Below are 27,562 nucleotides of genomic sequence, written 5' to 3'. Positions count from 1 at the left end.
AAATGAAACTTTCTTCAAAACTTAGTCATACATTTTGTGTAAGGAAAAAGCAAAATAGAGAAAACAAAACAAAACAATTTTTTCTTTGTGTTGTAAAAAGTATTTCTGTTTAATAACCTTTCTATAAATAGCAGAATATACTCATGATAGGCCTGACATTGTACATGTAGTCCAAGAACTACAGACTGTTGGAAATAATAGTCGTTTTTCACACATGAATGTAGCGCAACGCCTACGCGGATTTGGCGTGCATACTTTTTTTGCTGAAAAGTTGCATTACGCGCCATAATATGAATTTTGATGTAAAATTCTGAATTTTGGACATCAAAATTCTGAATTTGTAAAATCAAATGTTGGGAGGTCTGTATATCTCTCCTTCACACACTTGGGGTGAAGGAGTCTGTCACTGAAGGAGCTACTCAGTGCAGTGACAGTGTCCTGCATGGGGTGGGAGTCGTTGTCCAGCAGCGATGTTAACTTTGCCATCATCCTTCTCTCTCCCACCGCCTGTACTGAGTCGAGGGGGCAACCCAGGACAGAGCTGGCTTTCCTGACCAGCTTGTATTTAAACATATCTAAACTAAATGGTGGGTATTTAATCTCCAGAGAGAAACATTTTGAATTTTAGAGCAGTCATTAACTGACTTCAAAGTGCCCACTTTCCGGTTTAACAGTGATGCTCGCAAGAAAAATCTTGGGGATTTCCAAACTGGATATACGTAATTATTAATATCATTAGGAGGCATAAATTAGGCATTTAAAATTATTTTCGCCTAGGCTTCAAATTGCACGAGAACAGCCTAGGCACAAGGAACTGCAGATGTTGGTTTACAAAAAAAATGCTGGAGTAATTCAGTAGGTCAGGCAGCATCTTTGGAAGACATGGACAGGTGAAGTTTCGGGTCAGGACTCTTCTTCAAACTATTAACTCTAACAGTTAAACTCTCACCAGCTAAACTCCTAACTTAGACCATCCACAATTGTCCCCATCACCTGCACTTTCTCAGGCCCAATGGTGAGGTGCAAATTCCAGATGAAAACTTATGTAGCTGACCCTAATAAATTAAGTAACTGCACTGTTGAAAGTCGGTAAGTTCTGTGACATTGCACATTCAGGAGGAACAAGGCCATGTGTGAAATTGTCATCATGTATGTTCAGTGCCACCATTTGAAGTTGTGACGGCCCTGGGAAAATTAAGTGCATTTAAGAGTTTATCTTGTAATGTTGAAACATTGTGTGTCAAGCTCAAAGGATATAATTTAGTATTCGAGCGTAAAATAAATCTTGGCATGAGAACTTTAATAATTATAGATTGCAGTTAACTTTTCTTTTTTAGGCCAAATTCAATAACAATGAGCAATGTCAATAATATAAAGAGAAAATAGTGTCCACGGCACCTATGATTTTACTGTATGTACACCAGAACTCTGCTTTTTTTTCCACAATTAAACAATTGGGCATCTCTATCATTTTTTTAGTGTTCAAATTTCCAAAGGAGTGAATTTAGACTGAACTTCTAATCTGCGTCACTAAAAAGAGGAATTTTCTTGGTTTTCTTTATTCCTCCCTTTGCTCCACCAAAGTCTTATACTCCGCATGCCCATATTCATTTAAAAATCCAGCTCTTTCCTCTTCTGAGTATGTGTTCACCCTGTCAGATATGTAGTCGGATTCATTTATTGCTAGACCTGAATGTTTTCACGGTGCTATAGATTCTAGTCATTTGACATAAATATTAGGAAATCCCAAGAATCACAATGGTGGTTACTGATTCACAAAAACAACTGTCCACCAAGCTCATCACCAAACTCCACCAGCTAGGCCTCAGCTCGTCATTATGTGACTGGATCCTGGACTTCCTGCTGGAACGACCGCAGGCAGTGAGAATGGGCCCGCACCTGTCCTCCACTATCACCCTGAGTACCGGCACACCACAGGGCTGTGTTCTGAGCCCCATGCTCTACTCCCTCTTCACACACGACTGTGTTCCTGCATTCGACACCAACACCATTGTCAAGTTTGCAGACGACACAACGGTGATCGGGCTTATCACCAACGGGGATGAAACAAACTATAGAGCGGAGGTGCAGAACCTGGCGGACTGGTGCTCGGATAACAACCTGTCCCTAAATACCACCAAGACCAAGGAGCTGATCATCAACTTCCGTAGGTCACATAACGGGGAATATGCCCTGATCTCTATCAACGGGGACAGTGTGGAGAGAGTGTCCAGCTTCAAGTTTCTGGGCACTCACATTTCGGAGGACCTAACATGGTCCAATAACACTGCTGCGCTGGTCAAGAAGGCACAACAAAGACTGTTCTACTTAAGAACACTGAAAAAGTCTGGTCTACCCCAACAGCTGCTGACGACCTTCTACCGCTGCACCATAGAGAGCATCCTAACGCATGGCATCCCTGTGTGGTACCTCAGCTGCACGGAGGCAGAAAGGAAAGCTCTAAGCGGGTAGTCCATAGAGCTCAGAGGGCCATCGGAACACAGCTACCAGACTTGGAGGGCATCTACAACACACGATGCCTCAGAAAAGCCACCAACATCCACAAAGACTCTTCACACCGCTGCAACAGTCTGTTCGAACTCCTTCCATCGGGCAGACGATACAAGGCCTTCTACGCCCGCACCTCCAGACTCAGGAACAGCTTCATCCCCAGGGCCATAGCTGCTATGAACCGGTCCTGCTGAGCCGGATGGCCACAACGCATAGATCAACTTGCACTTTACCCTGTCTAAAAATGTTACAATTGTTTCGTTTCGTTGGGTTGCTGTTGTCTAAATTACTTAAATTATTGCATCGTATGGGAGGCGCATTCCCAATCTCGTTGTACCCCTGGGTACAATGACAATAAAGATATATTGTATTGTATTGTATTGTGTAGAATACTCCCACCCCTGGAAAATAGATTTGGATAGAACATAAAAGAACCTGCAGTAACTCAGTGGGTCAGGCAGCATCTCTGGGGGACATGGACAGCCAATGTTTTGGGTTGGACCCTTCTTCATACACATTGTAGCAGGCGGTAGAAAGCTGGAAAAGAGGTGAGTGGAACAAAGCCTGGCAAGTGATAGTTAGATACAGGTGAGGGGGTGGATTTGTTTGGCAGATTGGTGGACAAAGGCGAGAGGTGAAAAGAAGGCTAAAGGAGACATGAGATTACAAGGTATTGATAAGGAGAGAAGAGTCAGAGAGTGAAACTGTGGAAACGGGCTATTCGGCCCAACCTGTCCACACCGGCCAACATGTCCCAGCTACACTAGTCCCACCTGCCTGCGTTTGGTCCATATCCCTCCAAACCTGTCCTATCCATGTAACTGTCTAACTGTTTCTTAAACGTTGGGATAGTCCCAGCCTCAACTACCTCCTCTGGCAGCTTGTTCCATACATCTTCCACCATTTGTGTGAAAAAGTAACCCCTATTACATCTTTCCACTTCACCTTAAACCTATGTCCTCTTGTCCTTATTTCACCTACTCTGGGCAAGAGACTATGTGCATCTACCCAATCTATTCCTCTCATGATTTTGTACACCTCTCTAAGATTACCCCTCATCCTCCTGTGCTCCAAGGAATAGAGTCCTAGCCTACTCAACCTCTCCCTACAGCTCAGACCCGCTAGTCCTGGCAACATCCTCGTAAATCTTCTCTGTACCTTTTCCAGCTTGACAACATCTTTCCTATAACACAGTGCCCAGAACTGAACACAATACTCTAAATGCGATGTCACCAACATCTTACACAACTGCAACATGACCTCCCAACTTCTATACTCAATACTCTGACTGATGAAGGCCAATGTGCCAAAAGCTTTTTTGACTACCTTATCTACCTGTGACTTGACGTTCAAGGAACACTGCACCTGCACTCCTAGATCCCTCTGCTCTACAACACTCCCCAGAGCCCTGTCATTCACTGTGTAGGTCCATGTTAGACTTCCCAGAACGCGACAACTCACATTTTTCTGTATTCAATTCCATCAACCATTCCTCAGCCCTCCTGGCCAATCAATCAAGATTCTGCTACAATTTTTCACAACCATCTTTACTATCTGCAAAACCACCCATTATTGTATCATTAGCAAAGAGGTTTGAAAGACGTGAAATGTAACATTGGAGGGAGGGACAGAGGTGGAAAGGGAGAGGTGTGGACTGGGGTCAGGAAAGGGTAGGAGAGGTGGATTTGGATTTGACTACTAGATTGTCTTGTCAATTGAACAAGTGTTTAGCACTGAGGTCCTTTTTGTCAAATGCTTTGTGTTTTGTCAATTGCACCAGCAAGATCTGGCATGATTTTGTTCTCACACTGCAGACATCATTACTTTATAATAAACTAGACCAAGTGGACCCATTGGGCCCAAACCTCTCCTGCATTGGTGCAGCATCTTCTCCTCTCCCCCCCCCCCCCCTCCCCTCTTCCCCTCTCCCCCTCCCCACCATCCCACCCACCCCTCAAAATGAAAATGATTTAAATAAATATTTCTGACAAGAAATACGGGTCGATTTCTGTAGAATATTATAAAATTTAACAATAATCTGGTCTCTTGTATTATTGCATACATTTAGTAATAATTGGAAAGTCTGCACTTGTATTCACTGGAGTTTAGAAGGATGAGAGGGGATCTTGTAGAGACATATACAATTATAAAAGGACTGGACAAGCTAGATGCAGGAAAAATATTCCCAATGTTGGGGAAGTCCAGAAACAGTCTAAGAATAAAGGGAAGGCTATGGAGGGCGTGCAGCGTAGGTTCACTAGGTTAATTCCCGGAATGGCGGGACTGTCGTATGTTGAAAGGCTGGAGCGATTGGGCTTGTATACACTGGCATTTAGAAGGATGAGGGGGGATCTTATTGAAACATATAAGATAATTAGGGGATTGGACACATTAGAGGCAGGAAACATGTTCCCAATGTTGGGGGAGTCCAGAACAAGGGGCCACAGTTTAAGAATAAGGGGTAGGCCATTTAGAACGGAGATGAGGAAGAACTTTTTCAGTCAGAGAGTGGTGAAGGTGTGGAATTCTCTGCCTCAGAAGGCAGTGGAGGCCAGTTCGTTGGATGCTTTCAAGAGAGAGCTGGATAGAGCTCTTAAGGATAGCGGAGTGAGGGGGTATGGGGAGAAAGCAGGAACGGGGTACTGATTGAGAGTGATCAGCCATGATCGCATTGAATGGCGGTGCTGGCTCGAAGGGCTGAATGGCCTACTCCTGCACCTATTGTCTATTGTCTAAAACTGAGGTGAGAAGAAACTTTTTCACCCAGAGAGTTGTGAATTTGTGGAATTCTCTGCCACAGAAGGCAGTGGAGGCCAATTCACTGGATTAATTTAAAAGAGAGTTAGATAGAGCTCTAGGGGCTAGTGGAATCAAGAGATATGGAGAGAAGGTAGGCACAGGTTACTGATAGTGGAGGATCAGCCATGATCACAATGAATGGCAGTGCTGGCTTGGAGGGCCAAATGGCCTCCTCCTGCACCTATTTTCCATGTTTCTATGAAATTGAAATTGATTAATTTGAAGAATTTAAAAACATTCAAAAGTTCTATAAAATAATGCACTTTTTAATTCCTTGGAGTATTGAAGGAGACTCAAAAACCTATTATCAGGTCTTTGTAAGAGTAATCCACTCCACTACCCTTCACCCTTTGCTCTAAGGTATTTTTGTTTCTTAAGTATTATTCCAATGCCATCTTATAAAGAATTGTAACTTGTACAACTCTATGTGGTAGTGTGTTCTCAACATTTCTGGCTTTTTACTTTTAAACTAATTTGCCTTAAATTTACTGTTTACTGATCTTTCGATTAATGAAAATTTGATTTTTTTGTATTCTTTCCCAATCCTTCATGACTTCAAACACCTCCCTTAATTCTTCATTTAATATTTTCTGCTTACAGGACCACAAACTAACTTCCTCTACCCCCTCCCCCATCTGATAACAATTTTTATAGCTGAAAATGTACAACATTGATCATTAAAGGTCTGAAGTTTGTTTTTAACCTATTTTATATATATGATGCCTATACTTGCTTAACACATACAACTGCCTTTTGTACTCTTTACAAATAGCTGTTTGGTGAGGATTAACAGTTTATATATTTTTGTTGGATCAAAGGTTAAAGGGATGTATTTTTAAACAATTTTTTTAGATAATAGTTAATTTTACCAGTGACAGCTGTAACGCAAGGCCATCTCACTACTTCATTTACTTTCAACAAAATATGCAGTAAATCTTCCGAAAACAAAATTCAAGTAATAAATTCAATGTTTGCTTTTCAACACAAATTCTCTTATCGAAACAAACAATAGGTAGTCTGGGTTCTCATAAATTGGCTCTAAATGAGTTCTTTCAAATGTCAGAGATATTGAAACTGAGAGTAATGCAGTTGTGGTATTAGGGCCTATATGGGTATGTGTGAGAAACAGACAAAGCTGTAGATGGAGGAGTTGTGCCGGCAAGTGCCTGATTGTAACTTGGGTATGGAAGTTTAAAATAATTTATTCTCATTAATCTGCGTTCAAGAAAGAAATATAGCTTTTGAGATACAGAATTATTGAAAATACTGAACTGAACTATCACTAGGATAGTTTGATTCATTATTGCTGTGTGTCTTGTTAACTGCAGCTTTGTTCCTTTGAAGAGTTTTGAAAGATTAACTTGTCCTGTCTAAATCATTAATGCATGAATAAGTTGTATCTTTCCTTTTGACTCCCAATCACAAACTTCTTCCCCTCTGTCCCCACCTCAACGAATTCCGCCCCTGCCATGATGTAGAGCTCTTCTTCCGTCATGCCCGCCTCTGGGCCTTTCCTATGGAAAGGAGTCATCTTTGCAAAGCGGATGTGCATGAATTTCTTTAGGCAGAAGATGGTGAATCTGTGGAAATCATTGCCAATGATCATTCAGGGATGTTTGTTAGACAGGAGATTAGAGTACGGGATTGCGATGGAGATGGTGGGGGTTGTTGAGTGGCATGTCAGAGTAATAGATTTGGGTAGGGCGCTGCCATGGAGATTAATGTGGACTATGCCAAGGTCAAGATTGAGGAAGGTGGGAGTGTTCGGAATGAGTCTGAGCATTGATAGCCAATATGTGACCGATTGGCCCAGCCAATTGATATGGTTCTTTGAAGTAACAGAAAGGAATGCGCAATTGAATTTCTATATGTAGACTTCTAACATACATTATTATTTAATGGACTTTTAACAAACTGAAGCACATGGGATTAAAGGGGAAGTGGTTGTGAATTTAAAAAGTTGGCTAAGGGACAGAAGCATAGTGGTGAATGTTTTATTAGACTGGGTTGTATTAAACATTGATGTCCCCCAGAGGTCAGAATTAGCACTGCTCTGGACTTGATGCTGGACATAGTTTCAATGTCCTGCTGGTAACATTGCATAATGCAGTAAACATTGAGGGCGACGACAAACAGACGTCAGAATTAGATTGATAAAATAGGTAGTTGCATAATGGATGAAATATAAAGCTGTGAAGTGATACATAGTGGTGGGAAAATGAAGAGAGCTAATATATAAACACAATGCCACAATTTTTCAGGCAGTACTAGAATGCAAAGAATGGTGGATAAGAACACAGGTGCAATGTACCAAAGCAAAAACATTATGATTAACCTTTTTATAAACATAGGTTTGCCTTTTGTAGTATGATGTTTAGTTCCAGGCACCACACTGAACATTATGGCAAGACCATAAAGAGAGTTCTGGTATGAGTTCAGGTCTCAGTCACGTGGAAAGACAACAGAAATTGAACTATTCCTTCTCAGAATAGTGCAGATTGGCAAGGGTTCCAGTTGAAGACTTCTAAATCCTGAAAAAATGTTAAATGTAGAATCTGAATCGAATGGTCAAAAGATTAGTAACCAAGAAATGGGTTCAAGTTCATTTGCAAAAGCAACTGAAGTGAGGAGAAGAAGTATTTAATGCATTCTTCTTCTTTCTTTCGCGTCCATCATCCATGTTTCAAATGTTGACATCACTGTCATCGTCCGTCCTGAAAAGGACGCAAGCTTCCGGTGACCTTGGGAGTCAGTGGGAGCCATCACTTGTTGCAATAGATGATGGTGGTAGCAGAATTAGCTCAGGACACTTCCAGTTTCCAGCCCCACAACGTGGACGCTTCTGATATGGGGCCATTTAATGCATTGAATTGCTGTGATTTAGAATTCTGAAAGGGAGACGGAAACAGATTTAGTGATAACTTTCAATAATAAATTGGAAAGTGCAAAAGGATTATCGCACCCGAACAGATTTGAATTTTTGGGGCTTAAAAGAGTAATTTCTCAGAGTTTCTTTTTCCTAAAGACTAGATAATTTCCCTTTCTCAGGATGGGGTCAGAAAATGACAAACGTTTTTCATATGTCAGTACAAGTGAGTGAACTACAAGTGGGTATAACATAGTATAAAATAACATAGTATAAAACATATATAAAATAGACTTTAACCATTGAAACCTTTTTTAAATAAAAACATCTTGTGCTCTTAACCAAACCCCAGGTAGTAAATCTAAATCTTTTTCTCTGATGTGAGAGCTCTGTGCCAATTCTTTCAGGATTGGAACTAAAGGTTTTTCTGTATCCAGGCAGCAGTTTATATTCATCCAGAACCAAAAAAACTACCTGAAACTCCCTTGAAATTATCCTACACAGTGGGATATTTCAATATATTGATCATGATACAAGCTGCTGTCAGAATAAAGTACAATTTATTTTGCATGTGGTTGCATTGTAGAATAAACTTTGAAATGCAGCTATGTGACAGATTTTTAAAATTTTATGTGGTTTTATTATGAGGTCTTTTTTTCTTTAAAAAAAACTGTTGCAACATCAACAGACTCTGGGTGCAGACTTTACTCATAGATTAAAACTGCCTCCTCCTATGTAGCATTATGTTAATATCCTTTGGTATGCAGTGAACAATTGTATCGTGGAGAGCAACTGCATGCCTTGCATAGCATTGTATCCCAACATCCACAAATAGGTTCGTTTTCATTCTTTGAATGCAAAACATCTTTCACTAATACATGTTTTCATTCATTTTGTGCCATTATTTCACTGTTCTAACCCTGAATGCAATTGAAATGTCACATTGGACTGCATTCATGTTCTCCTGGATGGCAGAGTAAGATAGAGAAAGAGGAAAGTAGAAGAATCGTGATATGCTTATTTTTTTATTACCACCTTGCAAAAATTCATATTAATTATGTTTCTTCCTTGGTATGTCTGAAGTAAACTAATATAATTTCTTCTTTAGTATCCACTATTCATTTTTAGAAATTGTACCATAGATTATTAATTTCTGCACTATTTTTTCAGCTAACCTATTTACTCTGACCTTTGGAAATTGCTGCCACATCAGCAAAAGGTTTTTGGTTGCAGAAGTGCAGAACCTGAGGGTTTTGTTGCTCAATGTTGCAATGTAGTTAAATTCTGGGGGCATGTGAATCAAGAATTTTTACAACTGTGGTATTTCATGGCAATCTCTGAATCAGTATGAAGTGTTTGGAAAATATAGAAAATAGGTGCAGGAGTAGGCCATTCTGCCCTTCGAGCCAGCACTGTCATTCAATATGATCATGGCTAATCACCCAAAATCAGTACCCCATTCCAGCTTTTTCCCCAGATCCCTTGATTCCCTTAGCTCAAAGAGCTAAATCTAACTCTCTCTTGAAAACAACATCTTAATTTCTATTGATGACAATAGAATTCTAGTTGATACTAAAATTTGATTATTCATAATACAAAGTATTAGAAGAGTTAAAACATGTTTTTAAGCAGTCATATTCTCCATAAGTAGTCACGAATCCATCGTGCCATTCAGTTTGTCTTTGGCAGTAGGTATTCATTAGATGTCATTGTTATTGAAATATGTTGTACTTAAATAGCAAAATTACTTCTATTATTTGTGATACACATTATTTACTGTTAGTTGTATTCATTTTAATGTAACTCAGTAGAAATGAGTAAGTAGGCTTCATTGTAATGATATTACCACATTCATCTCCTTGTTCATCCTCTTGAACTGCAACTTTTTTGGATAGAAATAGAAGCAAAGAGAAAGAAGGGACAATGGCAGAGCTACAAATGTAACAACAACCCCTTTGTTGCTACATTTGTAGCTCTGCCATTGTCCCTTTCTCTTTGCTTCTATTTCTATTATTTGGTACTTTCATCTTTGACATATCGCTGTAGCTACTCCAGCAGTGGTGTGTGTGTTTATATATGTGTGTGTATGTATGTGTGCATATATGTATGTATATATATGTGTGTGTATCACACGCACACGCACATGTACATGCACATACACGGACAGGAAATTAATTGATGTTTGTGATGGTTGCGAGTGGCAGTAATTGATAAATCAGATGGTTTGTCAAGGAAGATCCATGAGCTAGTGGAGGTGAATTGCTGCAGGGTGGATGCCTGGACTCAATTCGGCAGAGTGTGCCCACTGACAATTTTTGGAATGGTATGATTCTACCATGAAATTGTGTTTCACTGTAAATTACTGTTTCTCCTAAGAGAACAGCTGGGAAAATGACTGCAATCAACTTTCTGGACACACAAACCTTGGTTACTTATTTGTAATTCTGTTTATCAGATGGATTGGCAGCATTCTTTATATGCAAATAATTTTGCTCTTTGTTCCAATCTAACGCTTTGATTGTTTGGTTCTGTTCCACTGCGTGATTTGCAGAGGATGATTCAGATGCAACGTTATTTTGTTTATTCCTGCCAAAAAAATCCTCCTTTATCTTTTCCTTCTATGAAATGTACTTTCATCCTATTCTCTCACTTCCCACAATGGATTTGCATCTAATTTTGTATCTCTGAATTGAACCAGAATGTTTTTGGCAGGCAATTGCACAGATGATCTTTTGCCCTGTTCTCTGGCTGTCTCATTCCATCTGCAATGCCCGAGGTAACCATTAAATTGCTTGATAAGGATTCTCATTGGCATTGTTCAGCCGTTAGATTACCCCTGAGGCGTAAAAGGTACGGCAAGGAACAACTGAATTAAGTAAATACCGAATTTCTATTTATTGTAATTTGGTAGAAAGCATTAAATATTACTTTTTGAAGCCTAAATTGTCAGTCAGTTGCAAAGGAATGAGGCTTACCAAATCCTTGATGAGATCTTTCCATCTAGCTTAAATAGGTTCCATGCCAAGAACTACTTACGTTCTGGCATATTTTCAATCAGGCACCACCAACAGGGAGCCATTGACTTCCAGCACAAGGATATCATCAAGTGAACAGAGAGCATTGTATCAGGCTGCTGAGACCTCACTGCAAAGTGGGAAATAAAAGTGGGAATAAACCTTTTTTTTTTAATGATTTAAGGTAGAAAATTTAAAAATGGACATTTGTATGGGTTGAGGTAAAAGCTGAAATTTGTGTATGAATTTTAAAAAACTATTTTTTATCTTGACTAGAGGAACTGGCTCGTCATTCTTACAGTTTTTTGGAAGAATGGAGGTTGATCAGCAAGAATGATGGCTTAAAAATTCACTCAATATATATTTTAAATATATAAAATACCTGATACTTGCTCGTGCTTTGTACAATGATCGTGTGTAAAATGTTGTTCATGTCGATTCACTTGAGAGCATTGATACCACACCACAGATCACCTTATGGAGGGGGGCAACAATGACACTACTGGTTTTTCTTTTATATGTGCAGAGGGTTGCCATCAATTTCAATTGGTTTTGCCATTACAAGTGTGAAGTGCCCTTGGGTCTCATTTTAGGTTTTTTTAAATCTAATCGATTACTCTTGATTGGTTTAAGGGCCTGTCCCACTTAGGCGACTTTTTTGGCGACTAGGCTGTCGCCACATGGTCACTGGGCTGTCGCCTGTATGGTCGTGAGTAGTTTCCAAAAAGATGTAGCATCTTTCTGGTCGCCGCTGGATTTTCAGAAGTGTGAAGTGCCCTTGGGTCTCATTTTAGGTTTTTTTAAATCTAATCGATTACTCTTGATTGGTTTAAGGGCCTGTCCCACTTAGGCGACTTTTTTGGCGACTAGGCTGTCGCCACATGGTCACTGGGCTGTCGCCTGTATGGTCGTGAGTAGTTTCCAAAAAGATGTAGCATCTTTCTGGTCGCCGCTGGATTTTCAGAATGTTGAAATTTTTTTGGCGACAGTGAGTTTGACGCCAATGAGCGTAGCTTGACGTATCCTGACGTAGGTGCCGTCGTAGGTTGTCGCCAGGTGATGTAGGTTGTCGCCAGTGCATACTTCGGTGAATTCCATTGGCGCATTCCATTGGCGCCTACCTACGTCAACCGGCGACAGGTACCAGCGTCAAAACCGAAGGCGAAAATGACATGAATTGTCTTCATTTGTCGCCGACAGGGTCGTAGCATGTCGCCGGAGGACGTAGATTGACTTCGGTTGTCGTAGGTTGTCGCCTGTGTGGTCATAAGTGCGATTGTAGGTGGACGTCCTACTCGCGACAATTGGGTCGCCGGTTGTCGGTAGCTTGCCATAGCTTGACATCGATTAGGTGGTAGGTTGTTGTCGCTTGTCGTAGACATTGTCGTGGGGGGGGGGGGGGGTCCGGTCACTGCTATGACTATACAGGTTGTGTGAGTGGGCGGATGCATGGCAGATGCAGTTTAATGTGGATAAGTGTGAGGTTATCCACTTTGGTGGTAAGAATAGGAAGGCAGACTATTATTTGAATGGTGTCAAGTTAGGAAAAGGGGACGTACAACGTGATCTGGATGTCTTAGTGCATCAGTCACTGAAAGGAAGCATGCAGGTACATTAGGCAGTGAAGAAAGCCAATGGAATGTTGGCATTCATAACAAGAGGAGTTGAGTATAGGAGCAAAGAGGTCCTTCTGCAGTTGTACAGGGCCCTAGTGAGACCGCACCTGGAGTACTGTGTGCAGTTTTGGTCTCCAAATTTGAGGAAGGATATTCTTGCTATTGAGGGCGTGCAGCGTAGGTTTACTAGGTTAATTCCCGGAATGGCGGGACTGTCCTATGTTGAAGGACTGGAGCGACTAGGTTTGTATACACTGGAATTTAGAAGGATGAGAGGGGATCTTATCGAAACATATAAGATTGTTAAGGGGTTGGACGTGTTAGAGGCAGGAAACATGTTCCCAATGTTGGGGGAGTCCAGAACCAGGGGCCACAGTTTAAGAATAAGGGGTAGGCCATTTAGAACAGAGATGAGGAAAAACTTTTTTAGTCAGAGAGTTGTGAATCTGTGGAATTCTCTGCCTCAGAGGGCAGTGGAGGCCAATTCTCTGAATACATTCAAGAGAGAGCTAGATAGAGCTCTTAAGGATAGCGGAGTCAGGGGGTATGGGGAGAAAGCAGGAACGGGGTACTGATTGAGAATGATCAGCCATGATCACGTTGAATGGCGGTGCTGGCTCGAAGGGCCGAATGGCCTACTGCTGCGTCTATTGTCTATAACAGTTGCCAGCAGTCGCCTAAAAAATCGCCTAAGTGGGACAGGCCCATTTTGAAGACAGTCTCACTTCAGCTTATTATGAATGTAATTCTATTTATTTTCCGAAGAAGAGTAGAAACAATCATATAAATCAGGCAGTTAAGCTATCTGGCACAGCTGGGGATCTGCCTGTCTCTTTTAGCTCTGATTGATCAGCAAGAGCAACAAAAATGTTGTATGAAAGAGGTTACTTGTTTCTTAAGATTTTGGATAAGAAGGATGACACAGGAGTTCTATGTTCTTGGTTGTATTTTTTCCTGAAATAGATCTTTGATTGTTCAGTGCCATCATAATAGTCGTTCTTGTAAAGGTGGAGCGGTTAATCCAACTAGGCAGCAGAATTTCATTGTTGTGTATTTGAAATACAAGAATATTGAATGCTCCAGAGATCCCTTTCACCTTCACTGCTCCACTTACTGTTGAGCCAGAGTACTTCCATTGGAAAGTTTATCAGTTCTAGGAGCAGAATAAGGCTATTTGGCCCATCAAGTCTACTCCGCCATCAATCATGGCTGATCCACCTCTCCCTCTCATCCTCATTTTCCTGCCTTTGCCCCATAACCCCTGACAACCTTACTCATCAAATATCTCAATCTCTTTGTCCCAAAGCTCTCCTCTGGCAACGAACCTCTTCCAATGGCTACAGTCTAGGTATTATAATATAACAGTAGCTTGTCTTCTCACTTAGCCTATTCATGTAGACTTTAATTTCATACCCTGCCAGATACTTCTCAACATCTTTTCACTGACATAATTTGTTTTAGCCACATATTTACTATATGGAGGAGGAGAGATAAATTCTTGTGATCGCAAAGCCTTACTTCACATACAGTAATTGCACATCCTTCCGTTTCAGTCTGTGCTCGCAGTTTGAAACACATAAATAACTTTTGGCTGTTTAAACGCTTAGATCACATGTTCCTCAAAAATCTCAATGCAATCTGATGAAAACAAATCTTATTTTTTAGACACAAGGAACTGCACATGCTGATTTACAAAAAAAGACACAAAATGTTGGAGTAATTCTGCGAGTCAGGCAGCATCTCTGGAGAACAGGGATGGATGATGTTTCGGGCAGAACCCTTCTTCAGACTTATTTTGGTGGAGAGAAAGCTGGAAGAGTGGAGGGGGTAGGGCAAATGCTGCCAGTTGATGGGTGGATACAGGTGAGGGGGGGATCTTGGTAGGCAAATGATTGGACAAAGATGAAAAGACAATAGGTGTGACATGTAGATAGAAGAGTTTTGATTGTGAAGTCAAAGGAAGGAATATAGGTGGAAGAAGAGGGATATGGGGAGAAATAGTTGCGTCACATCAGCTATCAATGTTCTCTGGCGATGCTGCCTAACCAGCTAAGTTACTCCAGTACTTTGTGTCTTTTCTTGTTCTAGAACATACAACGTAAGGACGGGTCCTTCAGCCAAAATCATCATACCTACCTGCACATAACCTATATCCCATTCCTTCGCTTCAGAGATGCTGTCTGTCCCGCTGAGTTACTCCAGTATGTTGTGCCTATCTTCGGTTTAAACCAGCATATGCAGTTCCTTCCTACCCATATCCCTTCATTCCCTGTATAACTATACTATCCAAATGGTTTTTTTAATGCCACTAACATGGCAGCCATCTGATAGGGTAAATGAAAAAACACAGACTTGAAAATTAGATCCCAAGCCTACTTTATCTCAAGACTATGCAGAAGAAAATATACTTAGTGTGAATGTAATAACGATTACTTCTGTGTTATTTTGTGCCCCTCTGGAAATTCAAACAGGAAGAAGCTGGCACGAATCGATATATAGGAATCCTTTTGAGCACCATGTGCACAATGAACATTGCCCAGAGTGGGTACTCTTGAGATAGCCAAATCTTCATTGCACTGCAAAAGACTGGAACTAAAGGATCCTGGACCTGAAACATTAGCTCTGTTTACTTTCCACAAATTGCTATCTGACTCGCTGAATGTTTCCAGCATTTTCTGTTTTGTTTAACGGCACGGTAGCGCAGCGGTAGAGTTGCTGCTTTACAGCGAATGCAGCGCCGGAGACTCAGGTTCGATCCTGACTACGGGTGCTGCACTGTAAGGAGTTTGTACGTTCTCCCCGTGACCTGCGTAGGTTTTCTCCGAGATCTTCGGTTTCCTCCCACACTCCAGACGTACAGGTATGTAGGTTAATTGGCTGGGTAAATGTAAAAATTGTCCCTAAATTGTGTAGGATAGTGTTAATGTACGGGGATCGCTGGGCGGCACGGACTTGGAGGGCCGAAAAGGCCTGTTTCCGGCTGTATTATATATGATAAAACAATATCGCAAATCTTTTTATCCTTCATTCCTATATCCATCCCACAACACCATAATTTGTGTTCCTCCAAACCCACCAATCACTTCCCACAATGGCCCAAGATTTGACCTTGTCCTCTCCCCAGTCACTAACTACTCCCTAAATTTCCAGATTAACCCATGCCCCAACATGTGCAGAACTGTAAGATCTTACCTTAATTCCTTCTATTCATGTTGGGAAATTAAACAGTTGAAATTCTTCATGTTCTGTAAACTAGAACTGCATTTTCTTTACTATGTAGAGAAAGTTTTATTTGAGGTAAATACTTTGTGGGACAAACTGTTTTATCTCTGTATCTCTACTTGATTTAATAGGATTTGCTGAAATGCACAGCCTTCGCCACAGCAGATGAGTATCATCTGGAGAATCTTTGCAGTGATCTCATGTCAAGTGGTTATCATGAAATAACAGACTTGCCCAGAGGTGAGAGTTACCAATACTGTGTATTAGAGATATAAATGCTTGTAATAATCACATTAGAATTCACTTACTAAGCAATTTCATCACATTGCAATGACTAGCCTTGTATGATTTGAAGGATAAATGAGTCAAATTATGGGACAAATGATATTGACAATGGGCAGCAAATGGCTGCAAACTTAGGATATATCAAGGAATGGAAGCTATCACATTCTATGGCACTGTTCAGTCTCACTGGGATGTTTTACATCATGAATTTCCCCATTCATATAAATAGCAATTCTTGGCTTGGAGAATACATAAATTATTTACAGCCATTCTGTTCGTGTTTTGTTGATTTGGAATTGATTTAATATATATGTGCTTAACCTTATTTTCTTTTTGTAAAATGTTTTTTTAATTATTTGCATCTCTTTTCATACTTTTGAATGTCATGAAAATAACAAGCCTTCTAGGTTTCACAGGAGCAAGGCCCCTCCTCCAGCCCTCCTCTCACAGGCTTTAGGGTGTTCTGGAAACATGGCCACAGTCGCTACTTCCTTATACTTGCCATTGAGACAGTAGATGGAGAGGTTCAGCAATATTGGCCTTCCACATCCAGTCCAGGTAAGTGTGGCGAAATTGGATTTCAGGTGTGGGCTGGACTCGCTGTGATGCAACACACTATAGTAACCCTTATGTTGCTAGCATGGAACAACTCACAGTTTGTTGGATATATTTCACCATCCTTTAGCTTGCACTTGTAATGGATGTACTCTCTAAATCGTGTTGCCTGTGGGACCTTCTGAGGTTTGTGAACAGTAGGACAAATTCTCTCTCCTTAACTGGAAGTTTAATGATTTGGAGCTAAAAGCAATGATGGGAAAGAGTTAACGTGATTTTTAAGGGTCTTGTAAGTGGTAGAGGTTAATGGATCCCTCATGTCTAGGTTAAGGTTTTCAACGTTTTTCAGTGTGCAACCTGCATCCACTTCCAGGTTTAAAGGAGGTTTTTTGGTGCCAACAAGGTATCTACTTGCTGAAGGCAATGATTTAATTATTGTAGATGAGTATTTAATGATGTAAGTAACATTCTTAGAGATGTTGATGAGGTCTTATCAATTTTTTTTAAAATTTGGCTTGTGTAACACATGTTTTCTAAGATGGGAAAATGGTGAGTTTGATGCAGCAGTTAAGGTAGGTTTTATAAACTTGTAAAAACCCCTTTGGAATAAAAGGTGATAGTTTTGTTTACAGATAGCATTTCAGTTGCCGTTGGCAAATGGATAGCTTGTGCTTTTGCAGTTTCTTTTCAGCATGCAAAGTTAGGATTGTAGGTATGTTCACATCAGAAAATAAAAATCATTAACATCCACAGGAGCATTGACCTGTTGTGATGGGATCAGAATGCACAGTGAACAGAGGAGGTTGTAAGAAGTGCTAATCTAGTGTCTGTTTTCCACCAGGAGATGCCATGTCAGATGAGGGCAGGTATTTACAGCTTCCTACTGGAAGTTATACTCCTACCAATTCATCTGAAGTAATAGAGTTATACAATACTGAAACAGGCCCTTCAGCCCAACCCGGTCAGAGACCAGGTTTTTATATATCCATTACAGGGACTTGGGTTCCACAGATGAGGCCAGCATTTGTTACTAATTGTCCATATTTGCTGGTAAGATGTTACCTTGAACTGCTTCAGTCGTTCTGGTGCTCCACAAATAATCGCCTTGTCTACACTTGAGCTTGCTAATATAAAGGAGATTGTATGAAGAGTACCTGGTGACTGGTGCTGAGGTCCTGGCGGATGATGACGTGCTGGATATAGAGACTAGTGGAATGACAGGTGAGAATCAAGAAAACTAAGTCTGTTCTGTCAGGTGGAAGGGGGGATGTGGTGAGAGAAGATTTCCGGGAAATACCTGAGGGATCCATTAACTTTGGTAGAGGGGAAGCTGCATTTCCTGAAAAGGAGAACATTTCAGAAGTGCTAGAACAGATGGCCTGATTTTCAGGAAAGAAGAGTTAAAGATGGAGAATCTTTACGAGAGTGATGGTGCCCCTACAGGAGACAAGGTGGGACGAAGTTTAATCGAAGAAGTAGTGGGAGTGCAAATGGTTGCAACTTATAATGCATCTTTTTCACGTAAACTGCTGAACTCTTTACAGACTGAGAGCAGCGTGCACTTTTATCTAGTTACCAAAGAAAATATGGAGAATATATTTTGAAGAAGTTTTATTGAAAGATTTTTTTTATCCTTTATCTAATGATTATTGAATTGATATGGGAAATGAGGTCTGAAAACTAAATTTAACAAAGCTAAATACTTGAGATACTTGGCAGGTCAGACAGTAACTGGAGGAGTAAAAGACAAATTGATGAAAATAATGCAGTCAAGATGTGCTCAGGTACATTGATTTTGAAAATCAACCATTATTCATATCTTGTCTATGTTACAACTGTTACTTGCTCCTCTGTTTGAAAATTGATCATGTTATTAACCAAATGAAGGTGCCTTCATGTTTTCACATTGTTTAATTCAACATAAAGAATATTATCTGTTTCTTTTTTTTTGCTTGTTCAGTATGTTTTTTGCTAATTCAATTTCTTTCTCTATGTTTATTCCTTAGATGCCTCAAACGTCTTGGTAATTGGAACTGACATGCTGGCCAAGCCCAATGATTATGGATTAATTTTCCTGTTCAGGTACGTTTGCATGGAACTTCTGCATTGAGAAACAAGGAACTGCAGATGCTGGTTTACAAAAAAATGACACAAAGTGCTGGAGTAACTCAATAGGTCAGGCAGCATCTCTGGAGAACATAGTCTTTCTTCAGACTGATCGCGTGGATAGTGAAATTTCCGGTCAGGACCCTTCCTCAGACTGATCATGGATAGGTGACATTTCGGGTTGAGACCTTTTTTCAGTCTGAAGAAGGGTCGCAACCCAAAAAAGTTACCTTACCAGGTTTTCCAGAGATGCTACCTGACCCGCTGAGTAACACCAGACTTTGTATCTTTTTACTGTACTGGTTAGTTTATTTGAAGATGTTGTAACAGTTGAGTACATTCTAGTAGTCAAGGTAGATTTTCCATATTTTATAATTCCCAGAAAAGAACTAGTGCTGTATCAATCAACTTTTTTTCATTAAACTGATAACCATTCCACAAATTCCATTTTACAATTGTTTTCATTATTCTATCATTTGCAGCTTTAAGTAAAAGTTGAACTAATAATAATGAAAATAGGAGCTTTTAGATAGGTTTTAGTTAAAAATTAAATAACAAATAATTGTATTAAAAATAACTCCGTATTTGGCTCATAATATAAGAATTGATTTTGGTTCTCGATTTTAAATATATTTAAGCATCAAAAGTTTTTTTAATTTCTGAAGTAAAAGACGTGTTCTTAAGCTGACAAGTAGAATGCTAATGCAATTTCTTTATCATATTTATAATGTAGAAACAGGAGACTCAGACCTGTATATTTATGCCGCAATTTATGCTGCAGGTTATCTGCCTCTAACCGTCTTCATCTAACCTAATTATGACCTGGTATTCCTTTCTCCAGTTGTTTCCCAAGCCACCCCTTAAATGCATCTAACCTACGTGTGAATTCTGTGTTGGATTTGCTTCCACCTTCAACCACCCTCAATGAATGAAGAAATTACTCCTGAATTTCCTATTTAATTTAATAGATATTACCTTGATACCCCCCTGTTTCTTGTCTTAACCACACTTGGAAACTTCTCTACATTTACCCCATCAAATTATTTTATAAATTAGACTATGTTAGATTATACTGGATCTATTATATTGCCTTCAACCCAATCTGTCTTTCCAGTATGCAACCATCCAGCTCTATCATTGGTTTTCTGCAAGCAAATTTCCAGAGCAGTCATGGCTCTGGATCAGTGAACTGCTTTGAGATTTGGTAAAAGCTTATGTTTCAATTATTTAACCATTAGAATTAATTTCAGTCTGTTAATGATCTCATTAGGTCATTGACTTTTTGTTGAATATATGACACCAAGGACTGATTTGGCACAAATTTGTATTAAAACAGAACAACTACAGTGTCAGCCACTAAATACATTTCAAGTTCAGTGGTTTTATATGGTGGATACAGAAATCCCATATTTTAATGTTATCCATCCTGTGGGTACAGGTCTTCTTGAGGTCAATTTGATGTGCACACTGTCCATTTCAATGCTTCTTAGAGTTCAGTGTACTGCAAAGTGGTGGTTAGTCCAAACCAGTGTTCTGCATCTCCTTGGTAGGTATAATTAAGTTTGTCGATATAGAGACTGAAAGAACCAAAATGAATGTTATGTATTGCACCTGATTGTAGCATTATTTCAATGCGGGTAGAAAGAGGAGAGAAATGTGCATCTGGTTTCCCTGATGAGCTAATCATAAAATCTGTATGTGATTTGTGCCACGGCACAGCTGACAGGACTCATTGCAGTAGGGGGACAAACCCACAACAGCAAGTGAGAACAGAACTTTGGCTTTGAAAACCTTCCTATTTTAAGACCATAAAATAAGCTAATTCACAAAGCATATTTTGTGTTTCCAGTTCTAATTTTTTTGGAAAACTTAAAAGACAGAATGTATCTGTTATTATCTGATTATAAATAAAAACTTGAATCCAAAGCAATTACAGTGTCATTGTCACAGTGCCTCCCTTCAGCAGAAATCCTAATTATTCTATTAGCACAAATTGATTTCTCAAATGCTTTCTCACTGCTATTACATCCTTTTAAAACATCCAGTTAATCTAAAATTTCTCTCTTAGTCAAGGGTCAGTACCCTTATTGTATTTTGTTCCCCAAACTCCACTGATTCTCTGCTTCCTCTGTTACCGGCACCCAGAACTCCTCATCCTCTATCAGTTTCCGATGAGTATTCACCTTACCCTATCTGAGAGTACGTCCCTAGGCCTATGTCTCAACTTTAACCCTAAATCTGGTGATTTTTCACTTCATCAATACGTGGAAGTTGTTTCTTATTTCAAATAGAAAATGAAGAACCCTATGATTTGTTTTTTTTCTAAATGTATTAATTATTTGGGTAAAATCAATTGGCCTTTTGCATTTTGTAGATTGTTTCAGTCATGGGGTTCACAAGCCTGTGAAATTATATTTTGTCCAATTTATTATTTGGCTGTTAAAAGGTAACAGATGGTCCTCTCTGGGACTTTCTGCAACACTAACAATTTTATTTCTTGCACATTCAGGGAGGGCTCTGTTGTCTTTTGGAATGTGGAAGATAAAACAGTAAGTCATTCTGCCATGTTAAGGGTATACGGTTAGTGTACTTACGCACTATTTATCTGTGTTTATCTTAGCCCCCAATTTGGTATGAAACATTTGTCTTCAGTTCAGCCTGTGAGACTTGCTCCCCACCAGTCACATAAAATCCTGGCCCACGTGCAGTTTCAGTCTTTGAGATACGCTGTCTCCTGGTGTATCTGACAGTTCTGATTCTGCCAGACAGTGGGGAGTATTTGTCAGTTTTTTAATCACATCATCTTGCAAACCTGGGGACCTGCTACCCACTGGTTTCATGCTGTTAATTCTTTTGATGTCAGCAGTTTTCAGTACTTTACATTTAAAATGTACATTATTGCAGTGATGGATTTAATTATTTACAAGCTTTTTAATTATGTAAATGTTACCAGAAGTGGCTTCATCGTAAATAAAAGTAAATGAATAAATAAAGCTGACTCTGTAAGTTCAACTAAGCATTTTTAAAACTGGTTATAATGATACAACCATTTTCCATACCTGTGCATCACTCAAGACATCACTCAAGGTAAAGATGAAGTCATTTATTAATTGAATGAAGAGTTGCAGCAATGTATTCTTGGCTTAATAACACTGAACAGGCTTAGATTTTCTAATTGCACAACTTGAGTGAGGACGATAAACCACTAGCAGTAAAATTACGCTAATTGGAAAATCTTGGTTGCAGTGATCTTCCACCAGTCAAAATCATTGATATAATATTTTGTTATTTATCTGTTGTTTTTATAAGCTGAATTATTTTTATATATGCTGATTATGAAAGAAAACATGTTATTTTTACCAAATCTGCATTTGTCATGGCCTCCAATGCCCTGTCCGTAGGTGAAACGCATCATGCAGACCTTGGAGCCACATGAGATCCAGCCATATGAAGTTGCTTTGGTGCATTGGGAAAATGAGGAAGTTAACTATCGGATTTCAGAGTAAGCGCAGGTTATTATTTATATTGATTAGACTGTTTCCAATGTGCATATGAAATTTGAAACCCTATGAAGGAAATGCTTATATTCTAAAAAAATCAACGTTATATTTAATGTCCCACATTCATGGCTGCAGACATTTCACTTGAAGCCTTGAAAAGGGGTGCCTCAGTCAGACAGGAGTCTCTAAAGCGTTTTAATCAGAGTGCTATTATGTCAGTAGGATCTCAGTGCTTTTAAGTAAATGTAGAAGTGCTTCTGGAACTGCAGCCCAGCTACTCTAACCTGCTATCTAAGTCACAAAGCTTCTGATTGTGTCGTCGCCGCCGTGGCTATCCCTTGAGGTCGAGGATGATGGTCTACCTTCTGAAGAACGAAGACGCCTGTGTGTGTGTTTGTTTTATGTGTACTTGATGTTGCATGCCAAGAAGCACCCAGTCCTTCACAAATCAATGAACTAATTCCAATGGCAAAGGAACCAAGGCGATTGGAGCTGATAGATCTGTGCAGCCTTCATCCGCCTTCACAGCCGTTGAGTTCAAGATAACTTTGTCCGCCTGGTCTGCCGTTGTGTACCGAGGTTAAATCAAGTGCTAGTACTACTTCAGGTAGTCTATCTCGAAGACATCCCCTGCAGGATCCAGGTCTTTAAACAAAGGTAGAACATTGAAAGAAGGACATGGGAAAGGCTAGCCAAGCACATATATTTCCCAAACCCTGGTAGTGGATCAAGCATTTTGTAGATTCTCGAAGAGAATTGGGAAAGAGAAATGAGAAGGGCTTTCAGAAGAAACCCATCTCTTCAGAGGATCATTAACAAGTGGAATGTAGATCATTTTGTGGGTGTGCAGAGAATACTCTGTGATCTTTTTTGCATGCTAGTGTGCAGAGCCATGATGGAAATGATATGGATTTCTATGGCAATATTTGGATATTGGGTGGGTGCTGCTTCTTTACTTCTGGGGGGGGGGGGGGGAGTTGGTCTACATTAGATGTAGTTATCTCTGTTGAGTTGTTGGAAAGGACGGGCAATAAGCTATCCACAAAGTTGATGGTGTAATCCTCCATAATATTGATGATAGGTTTCTAGAGGGCATCCCAGAACATCATGCCAATTGGAGTCTTCACTTCAATCTCTGCAACACCACTTGCACACAGCTCTGCTTTGAACTGACACTTATACTACCCTTGCACTTGCCTGCATCAGCCTACCGAGGCTGGTGCCTTGTCATGTGCATACCTCACCTCCAAACTGCTCTCTAAATTGTCTGAAGTGTAAACGTTAGACATGGTGGGGAATAGATTTGGAATCAGGTGATGATGTGTCTTTGTCATCACTCTGTTCCTTTGTTGTCTGACCAGGTTGTAGTTTCTGGCTGGCTGAGAGGTAAAAGCCAAAGGTATAGGTTGGTAAAAATTTGATAATGGAAAGATATGATCGGATTGATGATGGTGGTAGGAGCATTTTTACACAGTCCTCCGCCTGGGAATTAGAGGCAGTTGTGGAAAGAGGAGTGGTGAGTCCTTCCACACTAGTAACTACATGGGCTTCTCATTGAGGTCAGGATAGATGGAAGATGGGGGCTCCATGGCTTTAGGGGCCAAGCGGAAATCCTCGGTGCTGTATGTTTAAAGGCAGCCACTGGATAGCATGTCTGAGCACCAAGAGACAAGAGAAAGCACCATACAAGAGAAGGCCGCTTACTTCCTTCAGTGTCTTGGCAAGAAATTTGAGGGTTTAGCCTGGAAAGTAGAGGAAGCAAGGGTGAAGAAGCAAGGGTGAAGAAGCAAGCCAGGGAACCGAAGGGGAAGGGAGGACAAAGAGTCTAAAAGGGAAGGGGGAAGAGCACCGTGGGAGGCTGGGTCACCCAGGTGAAACTCTGTGAACTTTGCTCCTAATCCACTGCCTACACAGCAAGTTCTTGTGACATGCAGTTGCTGGTTTCTGCTGAAGTATCACGTATGATTCTGTTTGCATTACGAGAAAACAAATAGCTTGTTTTAAAGCTTACAAAAATATTATCATGCGTATCAAAATTTATTTTCAAATAAATATGGTTGTGAAACTCTGAAGTTGACCAAGAGGGGCACATTTCTTAGGGCCTATGATTGTGAGCATTTATGTGATTTCCTGCTCCACGGGGCTACAGAACAAGATCTATTAATAGGCCACGGATGATTTTTCAAACCCTGCCAAATGCTGCTAGCATTTACAATTGCAGCTTAGATCCTGAACATTCTCATGATCCTGCCTGAGTGATATTCTGTACTGAGCTTAAATTTAGGAATTTTGGTTCTACAACTATCACTAATGATCCGCAGGTAAATAATTCAAATGTTTTTACCTCACAGAAGAAATGCAGCACCTTTACTGAATTTGTTCCTGCATTGTTACAGGCAATGTTTTTTCCACCACAGGGTGACTCAAATTAAAAGTCGGCAGTACAGATGGCATAGCCATCCATGAACAATTTTCATTCCCTTGGGTCAAAAATAAACTACTGACTGTTTTAATAGAGCAGCGGGGTCAAGGAAAGAGCGTTCACGTTGCGGCCCTGTTTCCACCAATCCTTCCACCATCACGCACAAGAAGCGCAAGGCACAATTGTATGCAGATGTCGAGAAGTATATTCAGCTCTGGCTGAACAATTTCTAATCTTGTGATGTGGACTCGATAAGAAGAATAGAGCAGCAGGGTACAGTTTCTGCTCAAGAACGAGTTTTATAGTTTGCTGCTTTAGGTATTTCCATGTTGCCCTTATTATATTTCTGGTCTGCCAGCAGTTAGGAGTCATCTTCCAGTTGCAAAGCACTTTGCATGGTTTAGGTGGAAAAGCAGCTTGATTTTTTTTACTTCCTTTGACGTTGACAGACGAGTTAGGCTAAACCCAAATGAATAGGGAGCCTCCTCACTGACAGATTGGATTAAAATTTATTTGTCTCAGTTGCTGTTGTGTTTCATAGCAGGGACTTCTCTTTCCCAATGTCCACTCTCAGAAATAACATTCACCCTGATGACTGCCCACTTTATGCTCTGCATGATACAAGTGGAGGAAATGACTTCTTTCCTTCACTCTTTCCACTTGCATCATGCAAATTCTCTGGGTACTAGAGAGTCTGACCCTTTAGATTGAGGAAGGGAATATGGTGGTTGGATCAAGGAAGAATTTCCTTGCACTGAAGATAGACACAAAATGCTGGAGTAATTCAGCGGGTCAGGCAACATTTCTGGAAAAAAGGAATAGGCGATGTTTCGGGTTGGAACCCTTCTTCAGACTTCTTCAGAAGCCTGACGCGAAACGTCGCCTATTCCTTTTCTTCAGAAATGCTGCCTGACCCACTGAGTTACTCTAGCATTTTGTGTCTACCTTTAGTATAAACCAGCATTTGCAGTTCCTTCCTACACATTTCCTTGCACTTGCAAGAATGATTTTTCCAAATTCCATATTGCCCCTGTTAATAATTTAGTAAGACCAATATCAAAAAGCAACCTTTTACCTGTTGTGTTCATAAACTAATAAATAACCCATAAATGATCATCGGGACTGGAATTTTAGGTGAACAAAGAAAATATTATGGATGAACAGGCTTCTTGGGATTTGAACACGAGTCATACAGCAGCCTCTGCAGCCCAACTCATCCATGCCAACCAGGATGTTGCATCTAAGCTAGTCCTATTTGGCCCATATCCCTCTAAACCTTTCCTGTCCATGTACTTGCCCAAGTGTCTTTTAAATGCTGTGATTGTTCCTGCCTCAATTCCTTCTCTGGCAGCTTGTTCCATACATCCCCCACCCTCTGAATGAAAAGGTTGCCCCTCTGGTTCCTATTAATTCCCCAGTCACCTCTTCCCTCTAGTTCCTAATTCCCCTATCCTGGGTAAAATACTCTATCTATTCATCCAATCTATTCCCTTGATGGTTTTATACACCTTTGTAAGATCACCCCTCTGCCTCCTGAGCTCCAAGGAATAAAGTCTTAGCCTGCCCAATCTCTCCCAATAGCTCAGGCTCGCCGCTCGCCTGGCCGGGCCTCGCCCCTGGCCTCGCCTTGCCACTCGTCGGGCCTCGCCTTGCCACTCGTCGGGCCTCGCCTTGCCACTCGTCGGGCCTCGCCTTGCCACTCGCCGGGCCGGGCCTCGCCTCTCGCCGGGCTTGGCCTCGTCGCGTAGTGTGAGGCCCGTTGATGTTGACAGGGGATGGGGTGGGTGACTGGGGGGCTTTGGGGAGGGGAGCAGGGGAGGGGGAGGGGAGTGGGAATCGGGGGGTGTGGGGGGGCGGAGGAAGAGAGGGGGAGTGGGGGTGGCGGAGGGAGTGGGGGTGGGGAGGGAATGAGGGGAGTGGGGGTGGGGAGAGGGGGGAGTGGAGGTGGGGGGAAAGGGGGGGGAGGGGAGTGGGGGGACACATGGACCATTATGATTTACTGTTGAAGACCACTGGAGCAAGTGTGTCTTCAATGAAATTAGGTATGTGCAGTTTTAAATGAAACTCTTTCTTCATAACTTAGTCATACATTTTATGACCATTGTTCTTTCATTCAATACCAAGAGAATTGGGATGTGTAAGGAAAAAACAAAATAGAAAAACCAAAACAAAACAGCTTTTTCTTTGTGTTGTAAGTATTTCTGTTCAATAACCTTTCTATAAATAGCAGAATATACTAATGATAGGCCTGACATTGTACATGTAGTCCAAGAACTACAGACTGTTGGAAATAATAGTCCTTTTTCACACATGAATGTAGCACAACGCGTATGCGCATTTGGTGTGCATACTTTTTTTTTGCTGAAAAGTTGCATTACGCGCCATATTATGAATTTCGATGTAAAACTCTGAATTTTGGACATCAAAATTATGAATTTGTAAAATCAAATGTTGGGAGATCTGCACTAGCCACATTTTCCCATCTCCATCCCTATCCACCTTCCGCAGAGACTGTTCCCCTCTGCAACTCCCTGGTTAACTCATCCCTTCCCACCCAAACCACCCCCTCCCAAGGTACCTTCCTCTGCAACTGCAGAAGATGTAACACCTGTCGCTATACCTCCTCCCTTGACTGTCCAGGGATCCCGACAGTCCTTTCAGGTTAG

At 40.7% G+C, this 27,562-nt stretch overlaps 1 protein-coding gene across 1 annotated transcript in view; it reads left to right on the top strand.

The window, feature by feature from the left end:
- Positions 1 to 27,562, top strand: part of rmnd1 (required for meiotic nuclear division 1 homolog) — a 65,862-nt gene that overhangs the window by 14,663 nt on the left and 23,637 nt on the right. The window contains exons 4-7 of the mRNA XM_078405556.1: positions 16,160 to 16,268; positions 18,875 to 18,950; positions 21,484 to 21,523; positions 22,376 to 22,476. Of these exons, the coding sequence (XP_078261682.1) occupies positions 16,160 to 16,268; positions 18,875 to 18,950; positions 21,484 to 21,523; positions 22,376 to 22,476 (326 nt within the window). The remainder of the gene's footprint in view (positions 1 to 16,159; positions 16,269 to 18,874; positions 18,951 to 21,483; positions 21,524 to 22,375; positions 22,477 to 27,562) is intronic.

This window comes from Rhinoraja longicauda, chromosome 9 (assembly GCF_053455715.1).
Source record: "Rhinoraja longicauda isolate Sanriku21f chromosome 9, sRhiLon1.1, whole genome shotgun sequence".
In the NCBI taxonomy this organism is placed as follows: Eukaryota; Metazoa; Chordata; class Chondrichthyes; order Rajiformes; family Arhynchobatidae; genus Rhinoraja; species Rhinoraja longicauda.
This window is presented reverse-complemented; position numbering and strand designations above follow the sequence as displayed.